The sequence below is a fragment of the Triturus cristatus genome, chromosome 11 (assembly GCF_964204655.1).
Source record: "Triturus cristatus chromosome 11, aTriCri1.1, whole genome shotgun sequence".
In the NCBI taxonomy this organism is placed as follows: domain Eukaryota; kingdom Metazoa; phylum Chordata; class Amphibia; order Caudata; family Salamandridae; genus Triturus; species Triturus cristatus.
Window position 1 is genome coordinate 882,824,184 of NC_140594.1, and position 24,324 is coordinate 882,848,507.

Here is a 24,324-nt window from a genome sequence, read left to right on the forward strand (position 1 = left end):
AAGGCATCCAGATCCCAATCCAATAAATCTTGCGATCTGGCTCCTGAAGTCCTAGAATTTGGCTACCTCAATCTCCTGCCAGACTGCATGAACATTAAAATAGCTAGACATCCTACCACTAGAGCATGCTAAGCAGCAAAATGCAAACTATTTGTCATCTACTGTACAAACAACAAATTCGATCCATTAGATGCTTCGATCCAGAACATTATCAGTTATCTTTTGCATCTACAACAATGTAACCTAGCATACACATCTATACGGCTACATCTAGCTGCAATCGCTGCTTATCTCCAGAACAGACATTTGTCTCTCTTTATAGTACCCGCTATCAAAGCTTTTATGGAAGGACTTAAAAAAATAATTCCACCTAGGGTTCAACTGCTCCTGTATGGAATCTCAATATAGTCCTTACCAGACTCATGGGTCCTCCATTTGAACCTCTGCACAAATGCGAGATACAGTTTCTTGCTTGGAAGTGGCCTTCCTAGTAGGGATCACATCCCTTAGGAGAGTTAGTGAACTCCAGGCATTAACTATACAAGAACCATTTTTACAAATGCACCATAGTAAAGTGGTTCTTAGGCCCAACCCAAAATTTCTACCCAAGGTAGTATCTGCCTTCCACCTTAACTAGTCGGTTGAACTTCCAGTATGTTTCCATCAACCAGACTCAGTGACAGAACGCGCTCTCCACACCTTGGACGTTAAGAGCGATACTCTAACACATCGAAAGAACTAAGTCATTTAGAAACGCAAAACAACTCTTTGTGGCTTTCTCCCCACCTCACAGAGGCAATCCCATTTCAAAAACAGGAATTGCAAGGTGGATTGTTGAATGCAACCAGATATGCAATCTTAAAACTAAACGTACATTAACTATTCCCCTATAAGCTCATTCCACATGCAAACTAGGGGCTTCTTTGGCTTTCTTAGGGAACATTCCCCTAGATGACATCTGCAAAGCAGCAACTTGGTCTGCACCACATACTTTCACTAAACACAATTGTGTAGATGTGCAAGCTAAACAACAAGCTACTGTAGGCCAGGCTGTACAAAGAACACATTTTCAAAACGCTGCAACAGATACAGGTGTCTCTGCTAGGGAGAAAAACCTGCTGTATAGTCTATGCTAAAGTATACAATCTACAGCTCATATGCCTCGAACGGAAAATGCTACTTGCCAGTATGCATCTGTTCTTGGCATGTAGAGGTGTAGATTTGTATACACCCACCCACCTCACCGAACACCTTTATCTGTTGCAGTATTATCTTACTTAGATACATTACATGGACATCTTTCCTATTCTCTTACTAACTCCATCACCGTTTATGGCGAACAACAATCTAAAGATGGGGTCGATGCCCATGCGCACTATCACCAGAAGGAGTCGCCGCCTATCTCGTGACTACAAAGACTTCTTTGACAAAAACAGACTGCAAACATCCGAGCCCAACACCCGTTTGCGATCTATGCTAAAGTATACAACTCTACAGCTCTACATGCCAGGAACAGATGCATACTGGTAAGTAGCGTTTTCCTTCTCACCATAGAAATACATGGACTGTGTGGAGTTGGTTTTGTATTGAACTTTGAAATACTGATTTTAACTAAACATTGCTTACTTACCTTTCTCTAGGAAATGTCCCAGTATGATATCTAGGTGCATCACACTGAGTAGAAAAAGTAATCCAAAAAGTAATCTGTAAAGTAATTCAAAGTAATCGAACAGTAATTTCCACTGTATTGAAAGCGTTTACAAACCTGTAACAGAAAGTTTCATTCAGCTAGCTTGTATTGTTCAACCTGCCTTGAAAATTATCTAATATACTTACCTGTGCCAAGCTTGCTTGGTCCCGTACTCGGATGTGAGTGCAGCGTGGCTCCTGGGGGTCCTGGCATCTCCAGACTTGCTGGGGAGACAGATCGGATCCTCTGGTGCACGGTGACCTCCTCATGGGCAGCTGGTGCGTTGGTGAACCCGGTGGTTGGCAGAACCGTGAACCGGACTTTGCGGTGTGCAGAAAAGTGGCTCCTGCACTTTAAGAAAGATGCTGACTAATTGGCGAAGTGCTAGTGGCCATTACGAGGTTTTTGGAGCGATGCACAACTGCAGGAAGAGGTGGGTTGTCGCGATTATCTGGGCAGGAGCTTGCAGGGTTTGGCTCTACAGTCAACAATTCTCGCTTCTTAAGCTTTTTTTTTTTTTCTGTCCTTCTGTTGTCAGGTGCGTCTGAGGGCCACTTGAATACTGAATATAGGGGCATTTAGAGGCGTGAAGAGTAGTAGCCAATGGGCTACTTAACCTTCGGGTCACTACACCCCCTATATTACAACTTCAAGTGGGAAGTGGTCATAACCCTGTTCCAGAGTTCCTATTTCCACCTAAATAAAGATGGTGTAATCCTTCTTTGGTGAAGCAGATCAGGCAGCCCACCTTAAGGGTGTTACTAGCCTGGGGGTGCAACTCGCCTACTTGCATATCTAATCTTCCGCCTGTCCTGGTGCCAAATGGGCTTCAGCGCAAGGGGGTGGCATCTCCCATGTTTGGGGAAACAAAGGTCACATATGAAAGCGGTAGGGCCTTTAAAGGCCTTGGCCTTGATATGCTAAATCACTAGTCATCCTGATGGAGGAGGTGTTAACACCTGCCTCTGGAGCAGGCATTGGTTTTGGCTTCAGAATGTGGGCTCTCACCTCCAGTCGGGGGTCAGACACCTGTCTGTGGTGGCAGGCTTGGGAAGACCAGTCAGCACACAGGATTCTGATTTTTCAGGGGGAAGCCCTAAGTTGTACTCTTGGTGCATGCCATAATAAATCTAGTAGTACTGGCAACTATACAGATTTATTAAAACAGGATGATTGATACCACCTCCATAGATTTCAGTAAAGCCATCATGTAGCTGGGGAACTCTTATTAAACAGTTCCCAGTACATATACTTAAGATGGCTTCCCTGTTCACTTATCAATAATAGTAATTGAGCCAGACAGCACAGGGGCAGTGCACCCTGCCTTAGGGCTACAAGGCCTTCTGTAGGGGTAACTTAACATAAATTACATGCAGTGACTTCGGCATGGCACACAGTGGGTTTTCAATGGCGTGTTTTCAAACATGGTTTGCATTATGTCACAAGGTCTGCAATGGCAGCCTGCCTGCAATTTGTATGAGGATCCCTTAGGGTGGCATTATACATGCTGCAGCCCTTGGGGACCCTTTTGGTACCCATGCCCTATGGACTTACTAGGAATTACAGGGGTGCCAAGGTGTGTGCCAGTTGCGTTACAAATAGATAATTTTACCTTATTTTTAGGTTAGGAACACTGGCACTTGGGCCTGGTTAGCACAAACCCAGTGCATATCAGTCAGAAAACATCAGTACCAGTTGTATAAAGTGAGAATTACCACGACAGAAAAGGGCACTTTCCTACACCCTGCATTGGGGTAAGCCTTAGTGGGACTCTGATCTGATGTAAACCGTGTGTGCCGCTCAAATCGAGCAGCAAGAGTACACTAAGCATAAACCCAGAGATGGCCTAAAGGGAATCTGTAACCTTACCCATCAAACTTCTTTATGGACTATTCAGTTTTTAATAGGGTTATCTTTTCTAGTTTAGATATTTTGATGTTTGTTATAATAGTGGAAAAGTTCTTGGTTTTAGACAAAAGTTTAGGAAAACATTATTTGTAGTGAAGGCTTGGTTAAGTGGTTTTGAAGCGAAGTATTTCTAGGTGAGGTTTCATGAAGTAAATATTGCCGTTTTTGAGTAAAGCATTAAACCACTTCACAGTAGCCTTGTAGATCATTGCGTGCAAGCCATTTCTGCCAGAAAATCACTCTGGCATGCAATTATTCTAAAGAGATCCCAAATCAGTTCATGCTCTGTTCAATCTTCCATCCACAATTTAATAAAGGGTTCCCTCTCATGCCCTAATAGAACTTTACTTTTCCAGTCTCATACCAGACTGCTCAGTCTCCTCTCTGTGGAGTATTTAGTATCTAACTTTCTGCACTAACAAGTTGTGCTGTAGACTCTGCTGAATGGACTGGTGATAATTTAGAGCTGTAAACTCACCTAGCAGGCTATGTAAAGTTGTGAAGCCAAAAATGTGAGATTTGCTAAAATGTTTTACTACCACCCATCTGTTTCTTTAGCTATTTTACAGTGCTTGTGGCTCTAAAGAAAATGGTGACTCTGGAATACTATTGTTACAAGTAAGTAACGTTTCCTTTTGTTTTATCACTTAGATTGCACTGCCTACCCGTCCCCACTGGTTTGTACTCTTTGGAGCTACAGAAGAGGAGATTCAAGAAGTCTGCTTAACGACGCTGAAACTTTACACGAGAAAAAAGGTAAGTTTTGTGTAATAGCACAAATATTAATGACACCCCCATTGCACTAATACAAATATTTAGTATGTTAGTATTCTTGCTTCAATTGTTAATTCATTTTACAGCCTAATTATGAATTGTTGGACAAAGAAATTGAAAGAAGAAAAGTTGCCCTTCAGGAAGCCAAACTCAAAGCAAAAGGATTAAATCCTGATGGAACACCAGCACTTTCTAATATGGGTGGCTTCTCACCTGCATCCAAGCCATGTAAGTTTAATTTATTTCATTAGCTTCAGCATGATTGTATTCTTATTGAAAGTGGAAAATTGTTGATATTATGCAATGATATTGTTGCAAGTACATCTTTGTTTTAATTTGCCTTTTTTAATAACCTGGCAGAGAACCTCAGTAAGACCAAAAAAAGTTCTTTATGCTCTTTGTAAGTTGAAGATATTTGCAGACAATTGATGGCAGACAAATAGAGATGTTCTCAACAGCCCGTGCCACCTTTCTGGGGAGTCTTACTCAATCCCTAGTCCCATCTGCCACCAAATTGGCTGTATCTTGTTGGAACTGCAGAAAAAGAATGTTAGACCTCAAATCTTTTCTCATCAAGAATGTTATTTACTCTAAAGTAGGCAACAAGACATTTCTAGATAAATCTTCAATGAGATCTTCATTGTTGATGAATGCTTCATCAGCCACATCTTAATTGACTTGAAGGCCATTTATCGCCACTCAAAAGTGATACCAGCCCAAACATTGCCCATGCCAGAGGAGACATTTGTGTTGGCAAGAGCTGCCAAGGCAACATCATTATTAACAAGACTGGTCCGCAACAGTTGTCAGCGAATGGAAATCACTTGTTTCCACAACTGAATCATCGTCGGGCATCACTCTTTCTCTGGCATTGGCTTTCCTCCTTATTTTGTCAGTCAGTGCGTACCAGTGGTTCACCAATAAAAAATCCCACTAAAGGCTGAGATTTTCACATATCCAGTAGTATAGGGGATGCACCTAGTTTCTTGCAGACTTGCCATTTAAAGTTGCCTATCTTGCAACGATGGCAGACTTTCTCACGAGGTAAAGAAATAGTTCCACTAGGGCACTAGCCAGGAGGTTGTGGCAATACAGTCGGATTTGAACTTTTCCTCCTGTAGCCAAAGACCTTTGGCTCGTACTTTCTCGTACCTCCACGCAGGCGGCTGCCTCGGCGGAAGTAGTCTGCGCCATTCCGACGCCGCCCTCTGTCCACTGCGACTCCAGCCCCGCTCTGGTCCCCGGCGCAGTGTGACTTCGAGGAGCCCTATCCAGCATCTCCTTCGGCGCAGGCTGGCGTTACCGCTCTGCCTCAGGCGGCGGACTCTACGGCTCCTGACAGGCGTCGAGTTGCGGATTCGTCTTCAGACACCCCTTATTCCTCAGAGGCTGCCTGCATATTGGTGTCGTGCTTCCCGGAGACTGGCTCATTGATCTCCCGTTTGATGGTAGCCTGTTCCACGCCCCAGCTGACTCCGCCATCCAAAGGTTCCTGGCGGGGCTCCGTCCTCCTCCCCCTTATACTCCTCCTTCTCCTCCTCAGTGATTAAGGAGTTGAGCTGGTTCTGGTCCTTCTTGGGACGGTCGCTCTTGCGGTGGAGTGTTTTCTGGCCATTGAGTCCTCCTTGTGGGGACTTTGGCAATGTCGGCTGCTGGACGGCCCTTGTTCGCGCTGTGTGTTGTTTGCTAGAACTGTTACGCAGACTTTGCCCAGAGATTAGGCCTTCTGCTTTTCGTTGGGCTGATTGTCAAGCCGTTCGCTGTGTGTTTTCCCTGTGGCTCTTTTGTTTTCCTCTGTTGCGGAAGTTCTTCCAAAGAGGGTTCCCATGTCTTGGGACTTAACGTACCCTATGTAGGGTAGTGGTAGCTGCTCTACAGTTTGCGCTCTTCTCTGGAGTTCTGGTGGCCCTTTGGTGCCTGTTCTCCATGGCGTTTCTGTATGTTGCTTTGCTTCTAGAGGGCGGGTGCGCGGCCCCTCGGATGTGTCTTGCACTTTCCTCTTCTCCCTGCTCGGGATAATTCTGTGCCCTCCCTTGTCAGATGTTGCCCACTCCGTCTTCCTGGGGCCCTGGGCTGTTTTTTTCTTGTTCTGGTGGCTTGTCTGTTAGCGCAGCTCTGGTTGGTCTGTTGCCTTCCTATAATAAAACTTCCCTCGCGACCTCTTTTTTTTTTTTAACAATACAATTTAATTGCAGTAAGGGAAAAACAGGCCTAAAAACAGTGATGCAACACACAAAAAAATTTTTTTTTTAATTTTTAGTAGTTTAATTTTTATGATTTAACCTTTTCTATTTTTCTTAGAACAGCTCAATACATTTCCTTTTTTTTGGCAATATTTGATAATCACTGACTAAATTAATTACAGTGATAATGCATCATATCCGACAGAAATCCTAGGGCACACTAATAAAGAAAATTCATTATATCTTCATACAATCTCATCTGCATACATACCAACACATTCCACATTCATACATCTATCACAATCAAAAGAAGAAAGAAAAGTTTTATCGTATACTGAACATTGGAAGCATAAAGTACATAGTAATCTCCTATAATTAATAAGACAACTGCAAAAGCAGGATGCTAATGTCAATGGTCAGTGGTCGACGCGTTTCGATGGCATAGGTGCCACCTTCATCAGGACCAGAGGTATATTCAATAACGATAAAGCCCAAGGAAGACTTGTTTTTCTAAAGAAATAAATAATTCCCGTCAAAGATGAGACATCCCATCATGGTTTTTAGTGATTCGAAACATCCTGTTTTTTGGGAAAAAGGTCTCACTGCCCGTCCTCATGGGTCACGGTTATTTGACAAGATCACAGTCTCGGTATAGTGTTAAAGTCCGAATATTTTTAGACGAGTCAAAGGCCAATAAGGAATCCCCTTTCTTGTGTTACTTTTGTTAAGTTGTGCAGAGGGTCGACTTCAAGGCAGATTTCCAAAAAAGACGCTAAGTCGTGGTATCTTCTTTACGAAGTTCTTTTGGCGTAAAGTGTTCTCAATCGGACAGTCCTTCGGGTGAACCTGCAACAACGGAGCGGCAGCACGGGTCTGTTGCCTTCCATCTTGTGTGGCTTAGCCTTCTTTTCCCTCGTTTCCTTGGGCCCTCTGGGCTCTCCCCCTGGCTTTGGAGGGAAGCTTATTGCCTTGAAGGGGTGTGGGGTACTTCGGCCTCTCTGGCCTGGCCCTTGGTTCCTCTATAGTGAGTGTGAAGGCCCCCCCCCCCTTTTTCTTCTCCCCATCCCTCTGGGGTCAATGGTGTTCTGCTTGTGGGGGGCTTCTCTTGCCTGGGAGGGGCCGGGTAATTGCCCGGTCCGCAGGTCTGGTCCCCTGTGTGACCCTCTGTCCTGTTATGGCTGGGGGGGGGTCCTTTCACTGACCCTCCTTCTCTGTGGGTATTGCTAGGGTATCTATTCTACGTGAAGGAATCTGCGGCTAGTAGTCTCTATCAGATGTACGAGTTACTTACCTTCGGTAACGATGTATCTGGTAGAGACTATTCTAGCAGCAGATTCTTTCACGGCCCACCCTTCCTCCCCGTTCTGCGAGGACCCGTGGGTTGGTCTCGGCACTCGCCTCCTGGTGGAGGGCTGGGTTTCTTGTGAGTGCATTCCCTTGCTCTTGGCGGGTTGCTCCGTCTTGTTGCTGTTCCTTCCTCCCCTTGGTTCTCTGGAGGATGGGGTTATGGTGCTCCTGCCTGTGCCCCGCTACACGGGCTGCTCCAGGTTTGGGGGGGGGGGGGTGGGTTACCTTCAATCTCTTGCTCCTGGGGGTCCCTGCCCTTTTGCCGTCCTCTGTCTGGGGGTCACCTAGCCATGCCCTGCCCTTGTTCCTTGGATGATGGTTGCCCTCTGTGCTGGGGTGTCTTGGAGGCTTGTTGTTGTTGTTGTCCTGTGTGTTCTGAGGCTGGCTCCCCTTCCCTATTTCCGGGTGGGAGTTGTAAGCCTGCTACAGGTGTCCTGCCTTTACATATGTGCCCTGTCTCCGGGGGAGGCGGTTTCATGCTGGCAGGGTGGCTGCCCGGGGCTCTGCTCTGTTTTTTTTCCGCCCCTGCCTTCGGAGGCTGCAGTGTTGCACCGCTCCTTATGGTGTCGCTTGTCTCCATTCTTTGTTTCTACTCTTTCGCACACTGTTCCCCTGCGCCCCCAGTTTGCTTGGTGGCTCCGCGTTGTGGCGCAGAAAAGTTCTCCGAGGAAAACTGACGTAGGTGCGCCGGTTTGGGGCTTATGTGACCTCCCTGACGTCATGTACGTGGCCTAGGCGGAGTAGTGTGGTGTTGCCCCGCCCCCTGGCGTGCAGGGATGCTGTGGCAAAAAGTTTCCAGATCCAGTCTCACGCCTGGGGATAGATAATTCTACGTGAAAGAATCTGCGGCTAGAATTGTCTCTACCAGATACATCGTTACCGAAGGTAAGTAACTCGTACTACTTCAACATTGGTGTTTTTCATAGATTTGCCTTTGACCATTTTCGTGAGAATCTGACAGTACTATGTATGAGTTAGGAAAGAAGTCATTGGCTGAATTTTGGGTCACACAGAGAGCGGGACAGACTACTTTTGCAGCGTGAGCTTCTTCTAGATTCAGATGCGATGTGCTATTCTGCAAAGTTGTAGCTAAATAGGTTTTTACAACGTGCTTTGTTTTTCAACTGAAGGCAGACTTATGATCACTCCCTATCATAAGCACACAATGCTTTATTTATAGTATGCGGCCACTATTTTAGATTCTTTTCAACTGGTGGGTTCAGAAGCAGAATAAGTGTCTGCTGTGTCTTTCTGAAAAGCTGACTTGTGGAAGTAGTTTAGGGAAACAACTTTGGAGAGCAGCATCTAATTGTGGGTCAAACTTATTTTACAGGGTCCTCCGCAGTTTGGAGAAAGACGTGCAATGATTGCTTTCTTTCGCTATGCTTTGTGCTATTTTAAGAGTAGTTAAGCTGAATACATTCAAATTTTTATACTAATTTTAATCTGAAGTAGTCATCCAGTAGCAATCATCCATTATACATGTTCTGTTTGCCTACGGACCATACTTCAAAGTTATGAATACTCCCGTTTGGAGTTAAAGCCTTAAAACCAGAATATTGGCATACTGGTTTAAGAATCTTGAGAGAATCTGTTATCACAGTACAAATAACTGCTCCCATCCATGCCAGAAATGTGACTTTCTGAGAATTACTGGTTTAGAAGCCGCTGAAGGGGCCTAGAGGGACCAGTGTTGTCTCGTATGTTGAAGGGGCCAATTAAAAAAATACTGGAAGTTCTTGAGTTAGTGGATTTGGGAAAAAGGGGGTGGTGATGGACAGAGTTTCTGAATGATGCAGAATACTCTTAACAAGTCAAGAGATCATGGTTTTAATCCAACACCGTTTTTTAGCTCACTGCACCATCCCAGCTCAGAACCTGGCTACATACAAATTAGTCTGTACCTGTCCCAGTGCATGATTGGAACAGGGCAAACCAAACTACCAAGCCAATTCTTATACTGGGAAGGAAACAAGCTTCCGGGGACCGGTTTCTGGCATCACAGCCTTCGTCGGCCCGGCTTGCCTGAATCCTGATGGTGCAATGAGCAAGGGACTCACGTCTGAGCATACCCTCCCACACTGAGTGTGGATAAAATCGATTTGGGAAAACGGGGTTAGTTCCAGAGATAATTTTATCTTGGCCCTGAATGAGACTACACCTGCTAAAGAGTGGGTTTGCCTTCTTTTCCCTAGTTTTCTTGGGCCCTCTAGGCTTCTTCTTCTGCTTTTCCTGTCTTGGCATTGGGCAGATGCTATGTTGCCTTGTGGGGGAGTGGGGTGCTTCGGCGCCCCTGTCCTTGCCCTTGGTTCCTCTGCTGTGAGTGTACGAGCCTCTTCAGCCTTCTTTCCCTCCTACATCCCCTTGGTCAGTGGGGTTCTGCATTGGCTGGTGGGGTCCTTTTGCAGACCCTCATTCCCGGGGGTATGGCTAGGGTATCTATTCTACGTGAAGGAATCTGCGGCTAGTAGTCTCAATCAGATGTACGAGTTACTTACCTTCGGTAACTATGTACCTGGTAGACTATTCTAGCCGCAGATTCCTTCACGCCCGCCCTTCCTCCCCTATTCTGCGAGGACCCTTGGGTTTGTCTTCGGTACTCCCCTCCCGGTGGGGGGCTGTGTCTCCTGTGAGTGCCTTCCTTGTTCTTGACGGGTGGCTTCGTCTGGGGGCGGTTCATTCCTCCTTTGGAGGATGGGGTTCTGGTGCTCTGGTGCCCTGCTGTTCTGGCTACTCCAGGTTTGGGGGGGGGGGGGGGGGGGGGGGGTTGCTTTCCATCCCTGTCCTCCCTCCCTTCCATTGCTTTCCTCTGATTAAGGGTCATCTGACCTTGTCTTGCCCTTGTCCCTTGTGGGTGGTTGCTCTCTAGGTTGGGGTGACTTGGAGGTTTGTTGTCCCTGTCTGTCTTGGGACTGGTCCCATTCCTTGCTCAGGATGGAGGGGGGGGTGTTTACTACGTGTGCCTTGACTTTTACGCATGTTCTTTGCCTCCGGGGCACAGGGATGGGCGGTTGCCTATGTGCTGGCAGGGTGACTGCGCAGGTTTCTGCTTCTTCTTTCTCTCCCTGCCCTTGGGTTCTGCAGTGTTGGCACTACTCTGGTGGTGTTAGTCGCCGTTTCTTTCCAATTTTTCTGCTCTTCGCACACTGTTTCCATGCTTACAGTTTTTTATCTGGTGGTTCCGCGTTGTGGTGCAGAAAAGTTCTCCGAAGAAAACTGACGTAGGCACGCCGGGGCGCGTCCTATGTGACCTCGCTGACGTCACGTATGCGGACGACGCCTGGGCAGAGTTGCGTGATGTCACCCTGACCCCGGCGCGCAGGGATGCTGTGGCAAAAAAGTTTCCGGATCCAGTCTCACGCCTGGGGATAATTCTATGTGAAGGAATCTGCGGCTAGAATCGTCTCTACCAGATACATCGTTACCGAAGGTAAGTAACTCGTACTTCTGGCGCAGAAAGTCATGTATAGAACTGACGTCAGCGTGCGAGGGTGGTGTCTAGCTACTGCAACGTCATCCCTGCGACCACTACGCCATCCCCGCGACCACTACGCCAACGACAGACGTGGAGCTGACTGACTCCACCTTCCGACGCGCAGAGGTATTGTTGACAAAGTTTTTCCTTCCGGATCCAGTTTGACGCCTGGGGGTAATTTTAAGGCAAGGAATCTATAACTAACCTATGTTTCTTACAGGTTCGAGGCATGTGGGCTGCTGAATTCATATCTGTGCATAGATCGCCGCCTAGTGTTGGGTCCGGATGATTGCACATTGTTGTCCTGGAAGAGTCTTCGAAGTATCACGAGATAGGTGGTTCCTCCCCTGGACTACAGTGCGCATGGGCATCCCCTCCATCATCAGATTGTTTTTTTCCGCCATTGGGTTCGGATGTCCTAATCTTAGCTCTTAGTGTATTTAGGCCTTTTCACGTCGGTATTGTTTTCGTTCGGCGCCGAGTAGTTTCATCGAAGTTAGCCATTTGCCCTTCGACGTCCGAGGCCCTATCAAGATCGACGATGGAACCAAAAACATCGAATAGCCCCTTCAAGCGTTGCCCTCTTTGCAACGCCAAGTATGCTCGCTTCGACGTGCACCCAGTGTGCAACAAGTGCCTCTCTCCAAACCACGATGAAGCCACCTGCATGGCGTGCTCCAGGTTTCGATCGAAGAAGACCCTTCGCATTCGTCGAGCAGCTCGGCTCGAGGCGCAGAAGGCGGCGCCGCACCCAGACAACATCTTCGGGACCGAAGATGAGGAGGTCGTGGACCTTGAAGTCCAGGGAGAGCTGTCGGATCCGGCGTCGGAGCGTGACTCCGACTATGATGCCGAAGACGAACATATAGATGAAGAGGAGGATGACGTCGTCGTACAGGTAGGAGACGACGAAGAGGCCCTTGGGGCCGAGGAGGATGGCTCAGAAAACGAGCTAGGCCCTCAGGTCACCACAGGGCCGAAGGAGGCACTCGATAAGGCTCAGGTCGCGGGATCGCCACAAGGCCTTACCCAAGATCATTCCTCTCGTTCTTCCGCCCCGCATTAAACGCGCGGCGTCGAACTATCCTAAAGAGCCATCGGTATCCAAAGCGCCATCACTCGATCAACGAGAATCGAAACTGAAGGCAACGGCACCGAAATCGAAACCGAAAGTAAAAGAGTCTCAACACTGCGACAAGGCCTCGAAGCCCTCGGAGCCGAAGACACAAAAGACAGCTGTCGACGCAAAGAGAGGTCATGGGGACGTCGAGCCACAGGCGGCGCCGAAACTCAAAGCCAAGGTCGCTGACCCCAAAGTATCGGCCCAAAGAGCGTCCACACGGATATGGAGGGTGGCCATCGAGAGCCAACTGTCCAGAAGACGACATCTGGTACGGGGCTTGATGCCACAACGAAGAAGGCGTCGAAGGACCGTGTCCAATCCACGACGCCATCGCCCTTTGCAAAGCAGAAGGTGTCGGAGTCGTTATTACGCATCCACGACCAGGCTTCCACAACCGGTGCGAAGACTGCCCCGCAGCCGAAAACGGTCAGCGCGGTTCACATCGCGTCGACTCATATAAAGTTCGGCCTCCCACCAGCGGTGCGACCGAAAATGTTCGCAAAGAGGGGTCTCGACCCGCAAGAAGCTCTCGACCCGAAGAAAACGGTCGATGCACCAACAGGAATACAGATGGGACAGAGACCTGTTGCAGTGCCTCACGACGATGAGGTTCCAAGGCAGTTTATCGACGCCACCACTGGTAGACTTTCCATATACAAACGGAAAATCGTAACAGAGACATCAATGGAGCCATACAAGATTCCATTAAAAAAGAAGAGAACCACATCACCAGTTCTGGTGGAACATATTCCATTTGGCACCCCAGAAACTCAGTCATTCTCGCCCACACACTCTGATTCGGATGCTGGAGACGATGGTGATGCTGAGGGCACTTATCCTGTGGATACTGTCCCTGAGGACCAAAACCAACCTTGGGTGGACAATACGGATGCAGGGGACACACCTACTGCTCCGGACACACAGGCATATGTGGCAAAAACATCTCCTACAGAGGACACTGCTGCTTTCAATGCCTTAATTGAAAGAGCTGCCAACAATCATGACGTACAGCTCCACACTGATCCTATTGAGGACGACTTTCTAATGGATACCTTCTCTACTTCAGAAAGATCTGTGAAAACTCTGCCCATGCTAAAGGGGGTCCTAAAGCAGGCTAATGACATTTTTAAGGAGACCACTAGGGCGAGAGTCCTTAACCCTAGAATTGAAAAAAAATATAGGCCAGCTCCAGTGGACCCTGCCTACATAAAAGGACAGTTGCCTTTAGACTCATTGGTGGTTTCCAATGCTCGGAAGAGAGCCAACTCACAGACAACGGGTGATGCTCCTCCCCCCGACAAGGAGTCTAAGGTCTTGGAAACATCAGGAAAGAGGGTTGCTGCACAGGCAGCTAACATCTGGAGAATTGCCAACACTCAGGCACTTCTTGCTAGATACGACAGGGCGCATTGATACCCTAGAGACACTGCTGCAGCACCTCCCAGATCAGTATAAAGAAGGAGCGGAGACACTTATTAAGGAAGGGAAGCTCATTAGTAACGCTTGCATTAAATGCGCTCTTGACGCGGCTGACACCACAGCTAGGGCTATCAACACCAGCGTCATGTTAAGAAGGCATGCTTGGTTGAGAATCTCGGGATTCAAACCAGAGATACAAACAACTATACTCAATCAACCGGTCAACCATAACTCTCTCTTTGGCCCCGAGGTTGACACCACACTTGAGAAACTCAAAGATACAGAGACTGCAAAGTCTATGGGGGCTCTGCAATCCCAGCAGTTTCGGAGTGGGTCCTTTCGTCGCTCTAGCAACAGAGGACCATCTAAAACCCAGAACTCCCAACAGTCGCAGTACACCAAAGGAGGTACACAGCCCACCTATAACAAAAATAGTAGAGGTGGATACCGTGGAAACAACATCAAAGGCAGAGGCCGAGGAAACAACAGCTCCAGGTCCTCCGCCACCAACAAACAGTGACGCCTTGTCACTGCCCCCCGACGACGTAACACCTGTCGGGGGGGAGACTACAGAGGTTCCTGCCAGTCTGGGAATCCATTACTACAGACAGGTGGGTGAGAGAATTTGTCCAGTACGGTTATTGTCTGGAGTTCACGTCCACTCTGTGAGAAAGTGCCATCTTTCTTGCATGGTATGCCCCCACTTTTTGCTAAATTGCTGAATGTACTTTGATTGAGTGTACCCTGGGTTCCTGCCAATCAGGTGCCCAGGGCCCATGTTCCTTCCTTAAACCACACAAACCCCAAATTGGCAAACCCTAGCCACATGTCAGCCCCTAGTAAATGGTACCCTAGGTACCCAGGGCCTTGTGACCAGGGAAGGCCCCTAAGGGCTGCAGCACTCATTGTGCCACCCTCAGAGGCCCTGTACCCTTACACACACACACTGCCCTTGCAGGCTGAGTGTCTGGGTGCAGGACAAAACAGAGAGTCGACATGGCACACATCACTGTGTACCATGCCCATCACCTACACTGCCAAGGCATATGTCAGCCACCCCTCTAGCTGGGTGCATTACGCCTATGGTGTGGGCACAGGAGCAGGAGCCCTGTGCCCCTACAGTACCCAGGTCCATTCCTGGGCACTGTAAGTGCAGTGCTGTCATTTAAGAATACATGGTGCTGAGAGCTTGTCAAACACGAGCTCCACAGCACCATATTGGCAACACTGAAGCCTGGGAAGTTTGGTATCAAACTTCTCAGCACATTGAACCCACACTGATGCCAGTGTAGGATTTAATGTACTAAGCACCCCAGAGGGCATCTTAGAAGATGCCCCCTTACAGCTAACTTGCAATCCACGTCTGCTCTGAGGCTGCCCAGGCTGCCACACAGCAGACACGTTGCTGGACCCCTGGGTGGGAGAGCCCCTGCTCTCCCGGGCCTGCAACAATGCACATCCTGGGTGAGGTGAGAAATCTCCTCCCCCAGGATGAGCAAAGGGAAGCTTCAAAGGCATGCCGCCAGTTGGAGTTTCCCCAGGCCACTGCAACCCCCCACTCTGGCGGGAAGCTTGGCCGGAAACCCCATACAAGGACAGGGGATGTGCCAGCCTGCCCACCCCACCCCTCAGGTGGGGGAGGCGAGGTGAAGCACATCTCCGGGCTCTCGCCATCTTGAAGATGGGAGGCCCTACCCTATCAGGATTAGGCTACTGCCCCCCTCCCACAGGAGAGAGGCAGGATAGGGGGTGTACCCACCCCAGGACAAGGACCCATGGCCTTCACCTACCTGTAACGCCCCTAAATCTAGTATTTAGGGGCCCCCTGAACCTTCCTTCCTCAGATTCCAGATAGAAAAACGACAAGAAGAGCAAGAAGAACAAAGACCTGCCCTGCAGCTGCTAAAAAGAGAAGAAGACACCAACTGCTTTGGCCCCAGCCCTACCGGCCTGTCGACTCTCGAACCTGCACCAGCGCGGCATCCCACGTGGCCAGCAACCTCACCAACCCCGGAGGACCTGGCTACCTTTTAGCTCTAAGCCCCTGGGACTCCCACGAGTAGAGGCTCTACTCAAGAAACCTACTTGCTATCCCTGGCACCAGCCCGGGACCGCGGACCCAACACACTCTGCACCAGCCAAGCCTGGCCAGTGCCGGAGTGGACAAAGACCCAGAGGACGACCCCACGGCGACTGTGACCCAGAGTCCGGCACCCAAGGACCCCCCTCGACATCCCGGAAGAAGCCTGCAGCCTCAGAACCAAGTGCCACCCCAGCCGCGATCAACCAGAGGGTAGGATTCCCGACGTCAAAAGGCACCCCTGCACCCGGCGCCCTGCGACCCCCTGTGCCCAATCCCGGGGTACCCACCTAACCTACAACTACCCAACTTACCTCTCGAAGTGGTGGTGGCACCTGAAACATCCTCGTCCCCGAGCCTGCAGCCTCTTTCCAAACCGGAACATTCCCATTGATTTCCATTGAGCGCCCTAAGGCTCAAAAGCACCCTGCACCCAGCCGCCCGAGTGGCCCTGGCAGTGCCCTCTCTACACTAACCTACTTCCCCACTTGCCCTGAGTAAGTGACCAGGAGCCCAGCTCCCACAGCCGCGTGGCTTGCCAGACAGCAGCCACCAACCAAGGCCCCCCTATCCCTCATAGGATAACATTGGGCCCAACTCTCTCTGCACCCGGCCGTCCTGAAACCGCTGAGGGTGAACCAACTGTACCTACCTGACACTGGGGGACCCCTGAGTCCATGCCCGGAATTTCAACACTACCAGTCGAGTACTTACCCTTAAACCGCTAACTTCATTTTCCTCATAGGGTAACATTGACTGGCTTTTTCTTCAAAAATCTTCTAAGTGTGAACTTTTCAAAACTGCAAAAATTCACCAAAAATCAGCCAAGTGACAAACGAATTTACTCACCTGCTCCTAGGTGAGCTCCCAGTGCTGGATCTTGGTGCCGAGCCCTGACTCTGAAAAGTGTTCACAACTATACTTACTTCTAACTCATTTTTCTCCCATAGGAAACCATTGTCTGCTTTTCTGTGAAATTTCTTCTAAGTGTCTACTTTTGCAAATTTGAAATATTCTTTTAAAATCGTACCATTTCTGCAAACGAAATTACTTACCTGCTTTTGATAAGGACCCCAGTCCTGGGTCTAGGCACCCAGTCCTGGATTACTAAAGTAACGATAAAGTACTCTACCTGCAATTTGAATTTCTTGCCATAGAGATCCATTGAATGTTTTCTGTGAAATATTTTCTAAGTGCTAACTTTTGAAATAGCTAAATATTATTTAAAAATCATTACAGTTATTAAGTCGACTTTCATCACTTGATTCTGAATACTGACCCCAGGCTGGTTCTAGGACCCAGACCTGGAATTCCAAAAGTAATCTGAAAAGTAATTTATTACAAATAACCTGAATTTACCATTGAGCTCAATGCATTGTTATGTTTAGGAAATAGGATTGTTTATTGCAACCAACTGTGACTGTTTACACAAATTTATTGCTTGAAACAAAAGTATTTATATTCAACCTCTCATTCTGAGAAAGTATATTTTTACCCCCTTGTGGTTCTAAAAATAAAACAAGCATATATTTTATATATACAAATCATTGGCCTAGAGTTCAGTTATTGAGTGTGTGAAACCATTTGCTGACTGAGTGTGTACAATAAATGCTTTACACTGTCCTCTGGTACTGCCTTACTGCTCGACCAAGCTACCACTTTTGAGAGTAAGGTCATACCTAACTTTGACCTCTATCAGCCTCTGGGGGACTGTGGACTCTGTACACCCTGTACCTATTAGGGAACAGTATATACAGAGCCACTTTCTCACACACTCCACCCAACATACCACCAAAACACCGTCATATGTCCGCAGAGCACTTGCACTTATTCCAACAGGAGGTTCTCAGTATGCTCCAAAAAGGAGCCATAGAACTCGTGCCTGCAAGGGAACGAGGATCAGGGGTGTACTCACTGTATTTTCTAATCCCCAAAAAGGATGGATCTCTCAGACCCATACTAGATCTAAGACCTCTAAACCGTTAAATTCTGTCAGAGCATTTTCACTTGCTCTCTGCAACAAGTGCTACCGTTGCTCAGTCAGGGAGACTTTCTTGCAACATTAGACCTCAAAGATGCGTATTTCCATATACCCATACACCCCCCACAGAGAAAGTATCTCAGGTTCACTGTTCTCAATCAGCATTACCAGTTCAAAGTCCTCCCTTTCGGGGTAACGACGGCACCCAGAGTGTTCACCAAGTGCCTGGCTACAGTGGCGGCACACTTAAGGAGACAGCACATACATGTCTATCCTTATCTGGACGACTGGCTTACCCAGGGAAAGTCGGCCCAGCACTGTGCCAGCCACATGTCCCACACCATTCACCTTCTTCACAGCCTGGGCTTCTCACTGAATTATCCAAAGTCCCACCTTCAACCCAACCATGTACAGCAGTACCTAGGCGCAACCATAGACACTCTGGCAGCCACGGCACAGCCAAATTCGGTGAGGACCAACAGCATTCAGTTGCTCATAAAGAAATTCAGACCTCAACACTCACTCCCAGCGAGAGTGTTTATGCAGTTGATAGGCATGATGGCCTCCTGCATCTTCATAGTCCCACACGCAGTATTACATATGCGCCCGCTTCAGGAGTGCTTGGCACGTCAGTGGAATCAGGCCCACGGACAGTTAAAAGACCTAGTGTTCGTGAGCGGTCGGGCATACAACTCTCTGCATTGGTGGAATCCACAAAACCTTTGCAAGGGCCGACCGTTCCAGGAGCCTGTTCCACAAATCATACTGACAGCGGACGCGCCTCTCCAGGGATGGGGAGCTCACGTACTCAATTACACAGTGCAGGGACTATGGCCGACACAGCAAAAGAGGATGCACATCAACCTTTTGGAACTAATGGCGATCTTCCTTGCAATGAAAGCATTCAAGATACACTTGTGCAACAAGGTCGTGTTGATCCGAACGGACATGACTGCCATGTACTACATACAGAAGCAGGGAGGGACGCACTCGCCACAGTTGTCTCATCTGGCTCAGAGCATGTGGAAGTGGGCCATTCAGAGGAACATCTTCCTCATGGCGGAACACCTCCCGGGCAAAGACAACCAGATGGCAGATCTGCTCAGCAGGCACAGCCACCAAATGCACGAGTGGGAGATGCATCCATCAGTACTCCAACCGTACTTCCAACAGTGGGGTCATCCAGAGATAGACCTATTCGCCACAAGGGAAAACGCAAAATGCCAAAACTTTGCCGCCAGGTTCCCACATCCACAGTCGCAAGGCAATGCGATATGGATGAACTGGTCTGGCAAATTTGCGTACGCTTTTCCCCCAGCACCATTAATCCCGCTGGTGGCACACAAGCTCAAGCAACACTCGATGACGCTCATCCTGGTTGCTCCAACGTGGGCACGCCAGCCATGGTACACCACTTTTCTGGAACTCTCCGTGGTACCGCATCAAAGGCTACGGCTCACACCCACTCTTTTAACGCAGAGCCGTGGCGAGATTCAGCACCCAGATCCGCAACAGCTAATCCTGGCGATCTGGCTCCTGAGATACTAGAATTTGGCTACCTAAACTTGCCTCCAGACTGTATGAATATCATCAAGGAGGCTAGGAGACCCACTACCAGAGCATGCTATGCGGCCAAGTGGAAGAGATTTGTCATGTACTGTAAACATAATGACATAAATCCACTGGATGCGTCAACCCAGAACATTATCTGTTCTTTATTACACTTCTACAGATGCAATCTGACATACAATTCCATCCGTATACATTTAACCGCATTGGCGGCTTACCTTCAGAACAGGCAGCACCTCTCACTCTTCAAAGTGCCTGCCATCAAAGCTCAAACGTGTCATTCCCCCTAGAAACCCCCCGTCACCGGTCTGGAACCTAAATGTGGTCCTCACCAGACTGATGGGACCACCTTTTGAACCTCTACACTCCTGTGAGATTCAATTTCTAACCTGGAAAGTAGCTTTCCTCGTTGCCATTACTTCCCTACGACGAGTTAGTGAACTTCAGCCACTCACCATTCAGGAGCCATTTATACAGGTTCATGCAAACAGGGTCGTGCTACGCACCAACCCTACTTTCATGCCCAAGGTCATTTCGCAGTTCCATATGAACCAATCTATAGAACTACCAGTGTTTTATCCTAATCATGAGAATGTAGCGGAGAGACTGCTCCACACCCTTGATATCAAAAGAGCTCTCATGTACTATATTGATAGAACACAAACTTTCAGGAAGACACAACAACTGTTTGTTGCCTTTTCCCCGCAGCACAAGGGCAACCCCATTTCCAAAGCAGGGATAGCTAGGTGGATCGTTAAATGTATACAGATTTGCTATGAAAAAGCTAAGCGCACACTAACAATTCCTCCGAGAGCCCACTCCACTCGAAAGTTGGGGGCCTCCATGGCTTTCCTGGGAAATATTGCCTTAGAGGAGATATGTAGAGCAGCCACATGGTCCACTATACATACCTTTACCAAACACTACTGTGTAGATGTACACTCAAGACAGCAGGCTGCTGTAGGACAGGCTGTTCTCAAAACTCTTTTTCAGACTGCTGCAGCTGGCACGGGCAGCCGCCGCTAAACAGAGGGACTGCTATATAATCTATGCACAGATATGAATTCAGCAGCCCACATGCCTCGAACTGATTATGCTACTTACCAGTATGCATCTGTTCTTGGCATGTAGGGATGCTGACATTCATATCGCCCACTCTCCTCCCTGGCACCTGTAGCAGCTGTAGCATTCAGTAATTTCTAGTTCGCATGGTCATCATTCACTGTATTACACTCCATCTATGCCACAATGGCGAAAAACAATCTGATGATGGTGGGGATGCCCATGCGCACTGTAGTCCAGGGGAGGAGCCACCTATCTCGTGATACTTCGAAGACTCTTCCAGGACAACAATGTGCAATCATCCGGACCCAACACTAGGCGGCTATCTATGCACAGATATGAATGTCAGCAGCCCTACATGCCAAGAACAGATGCATACTGGTAAGTAGCATAATCAATATATTGTTACCGAAGGTAAGTAACTTGTTGTTTAGGGCAAGAACATACGCCCTGGGTACTTGGTTGGCACGAACCCAGGGTACACTGAAAGTACATAATCAGTTTGGCAAAAAGTGGGGGCAACCGTGCAAAAAGGGGCTCTTTCTTACTCTGTTCCCTGCAGTAGTGTCCACCAGAAAGAATGTTAACTGAAATAGTTTTTTTTTTCCATGCCAAACCACTATGTGGTGGAACGTTGTACAGCATGATAATCTTGAAGAGTTGCAAAGTGCAAAACTATTGATTGTTACAGGTATGTAACTAGTTTAAATGGTCTTGGTGCTTTTGTTTATACTATATTACACTGCAGAGTAAACATGGAATATTGAAAATTTCCATCCTGACTGGTGGTAATTTGAGCATGTGACCTTCAAATAGTGGAGAATAGTTAAAGGTAAGTAAGTGTTTTAGTTACCTTACTTTAAACACCTCTATTACACTTGCCCTTCTTCCTCTATTTAGAAAGGTAGTGATGGGTGTCTAAAGGGGATTGAACTTGAACAAGTCCTGCTGAATGTCTGGCTTACTAACAGGAACGTTTCAGTCAAGATAGATGCGACTTAAGGTTATTAGTACAAGGTGCGCTGTGTAATGTAATATAGATGTGCTGAGAAGCTGGACCCGATCTGCATGCACCACTTGGCATATAAAGATTCTTAACCTTTCACTGGTTAGTAATGTTTTCTTGATGGCTGTTCAGGGCCACTGAAATTGTGGCATTGGATGACCAAATTATATGGCAGGGTGGACTAATACAGCTCAAAATGGATCTTGTGGTACAGTGTTGGTATGAATTTGCTTTGTCATTTTAACACATTAATCGCCTGAAGAAAAGATGCATCTCATGGGAGCAAGTTCAACATTCAAATAGTAATATCCTTAACTAAAAGATAAGTTAACAGTTTCAAAGGGTTTTGTACTTCATAGACTGTGCACTTTTAAGCTAGAAAAAATGTTTTGTTGGCAACTATGCATTCTGCTGAAGGTGGTTGATTTTGTACCATGGAAAATCTGCAATTTGCAGATAACGCCATTGAAGCAGAGTTCTATAATCCCAGTAACTGTGTATTGTCTGTATTTGACAAGTGATCTCTTTACTGTTTGTGATGGGAAAGATCAAGCTTAGAATTTGTCAATAAAAGCTATTTATTGACTGACTATTCATACATTTTACAGCCTCACCAAGGGAGATGAAAATGGAGGAGAAATCACCTATTTCTATTAATGTGAAGTCTTTTAAAAAAGAATTGGAAGATGGACCGCAATCTAAAAGCCCTTTTAATGGGTATGTGCTTGTATTGATAAGTATGTACGGTGAAGGTGCTTATAACTGCGTACATTGAGTATTATTTGAATAATGATGCTATAAACAAGGAGAGGATAATTTGGATTGTAAGTGTTTTACATCAGAAATCCATATTTATTTGATTTATCAATCTTGAAAACCATTTGTGATCACGTCAATTGTTGAACAAGAATATTAGTTTTTATTAAAAAAATGAATTCTGCTCCTAGCTCAAAACACCCTGCCTCTCCTGCACAAGACCGTAACCTGCCTACTAAGTCAGCATGTGGGGGTCACCTATTGGATACAAGCAGGGGAACCTGTTAGCTGTGCAGCTTGCTAGCTTCTTTTGCCCATTTTTTAAAAACCTGTTTGTATTGCACTGCCACTGCATGATTTATTTTATATCTCTAATTAGTGAGCACATTTGTGCTTGATATGTTAATTCTTCTTGGGATCTTTGAGTTAGCCAATGTAGAAAGCTGGGTTTCTGTTGCAGACTGACACACCCACACACCCACAATGCACTTTGACTTGATATGCCCTGGGTCCCTGTCCAGCAGGTTCCTCGGGGTCTGGTATTTCCTAAAACTGTACCTTGTACCCCCAATTGGCACACCTGGCCACATGGCAGACCCTTGAAAGGTACCAAGGGCACTGTGGACAGCTAATGGCTCTTAAGGGGTGCAGCACCTGTTGTGCCAGCCTTAGAGCCCCTGTACCTTTAAACAAACCCCACACCCCTCTGCAGGCTGCGTGGTTTGGTGCAGAACAAAGTGAAGTCGACATGGCACACATCCCTGTGTAAATCCATTAATGAGGAATGACATTTGCACCAAATTCAGTCGCACAGTTAATGTGCAAATGCTGCTTCTACGTAATATGCTTGTCCATTTTACTCCTGCTCAATCTGAGTATAATTCCAATGTTTCAATCGCTTGGTTGGTGCTTTTATGAATCCACATGTAAGGTATTATACTGTTTACAACAGCTTCCAATGTTCGAGATGTGCCCATCCGGACCTCTTTCAAGAACACAACGTCAAACGTATGATTTGTCCAAAGCAATATTCATTATTGTAACCCAATGCATTTCGAGCTTCAACAAGCTCTTCTTCAGGGGTAACTGCAAATAAAAAAATTAAAAACGCCATTACTATATTGTCCTCTCACATGTGCTTATATTCCATGTTACCCTTATTACAAAATTTCAACAATGAACAGATAATAAAGAAATAATAGGTAGAACCGAGGCACAAGAAACCCCCCCCCCCCCCCCCCCCCCCCCCAAAAAGTCGCAAAACATGAAAAGGGGGCAGGGTAGAAACACCCTGACCCCCTAGGCCTGCTCAGGGGGTCCCACAAGGACCCCCAAGGCCCCAACATTTTTTTTTTTTTAAACGGGAGGATGCGCGCATCCTGCCGATTTTATTAAAAAAAAAAAAAAAAATTTAAGCGTGGGCTCCCGCGCTGGTTTGTCATCTAGCCCCCGGGGGGGGGGGGGGGCAAATCCCGGGGTCAATAAATTTAATGTAAAGGGAGGGCCCAGAAGGGCCCCGGGGACCGCCACCCACCCGGGGCTTTTTGAAATTATGTACGGGGGGCTCTAAGGCCCCCACCCGCCCCGGTGACTGCCACCCCGGGGCTTTTTACGCGGCCCCCCTCCTGGAGCCTTGTACAGGCCCTGGGGACCGCCACCCCCCAGGGCCGGCTCCTGCAGTGTCCCCGGGTGCCCCCCCCCCCCCCCTGCCATTGCAAACTGCTTTGCTTCATTGAAATTGGGTGCAGGGAAACCTGCTCTCGCTTCAATGAAGCAGAGCAGATTGCTTTTCCATATGGGGAGAAGCATGTTAGCTGCTCCCCATGTGGAAAAGCAATGCCGGCTCCCGCAGGAGGCGGGGAGCCGGCTGGGACCGTGGGGGGATTGGGGACCCCCCACGGTCCCAAACGAGAGCCCAGGCCCTGTGGGATGGGGTCCCCGGGAACATAAG

At 47.7% G+C, this 24,324-nt stretch overlaps 1 protein-coding gene across 4 annotated transcripts in view; it reads left to right on the forward strand.

Annotated features, from left to right (window-relative positions):
* CCNL1 (cyclin L1) overlaps positions 1-24,324 on the forward strand; it is a 285,464-nt gene that overhangs the window by 218,930 nt on the left and 42,210 nt on the right. For 2 of the 4 annotated variants that reach the window (XM_085634757.1, XM_085634758.1), the window contains exons 7-9: positions 4,250-4,354; positions 4,459-4,600; positions 22,226-22,334. In XM_085634757.1, the coding sequence (XP_085490883.1) occupies positions 4,250-4,354; positions 4,459-4,600; positions 22,226-22,334 (356 nt within the window). The remainder of the gene's footprint in view (positions 1-4,249; positions 4,355-4,458; positions 4,601-22,225; positions 22,335-24,324) is intronic. The other 2 variants (XM_085634759.1, XM_085634760.1) reach the window with 1 other exon arrangement.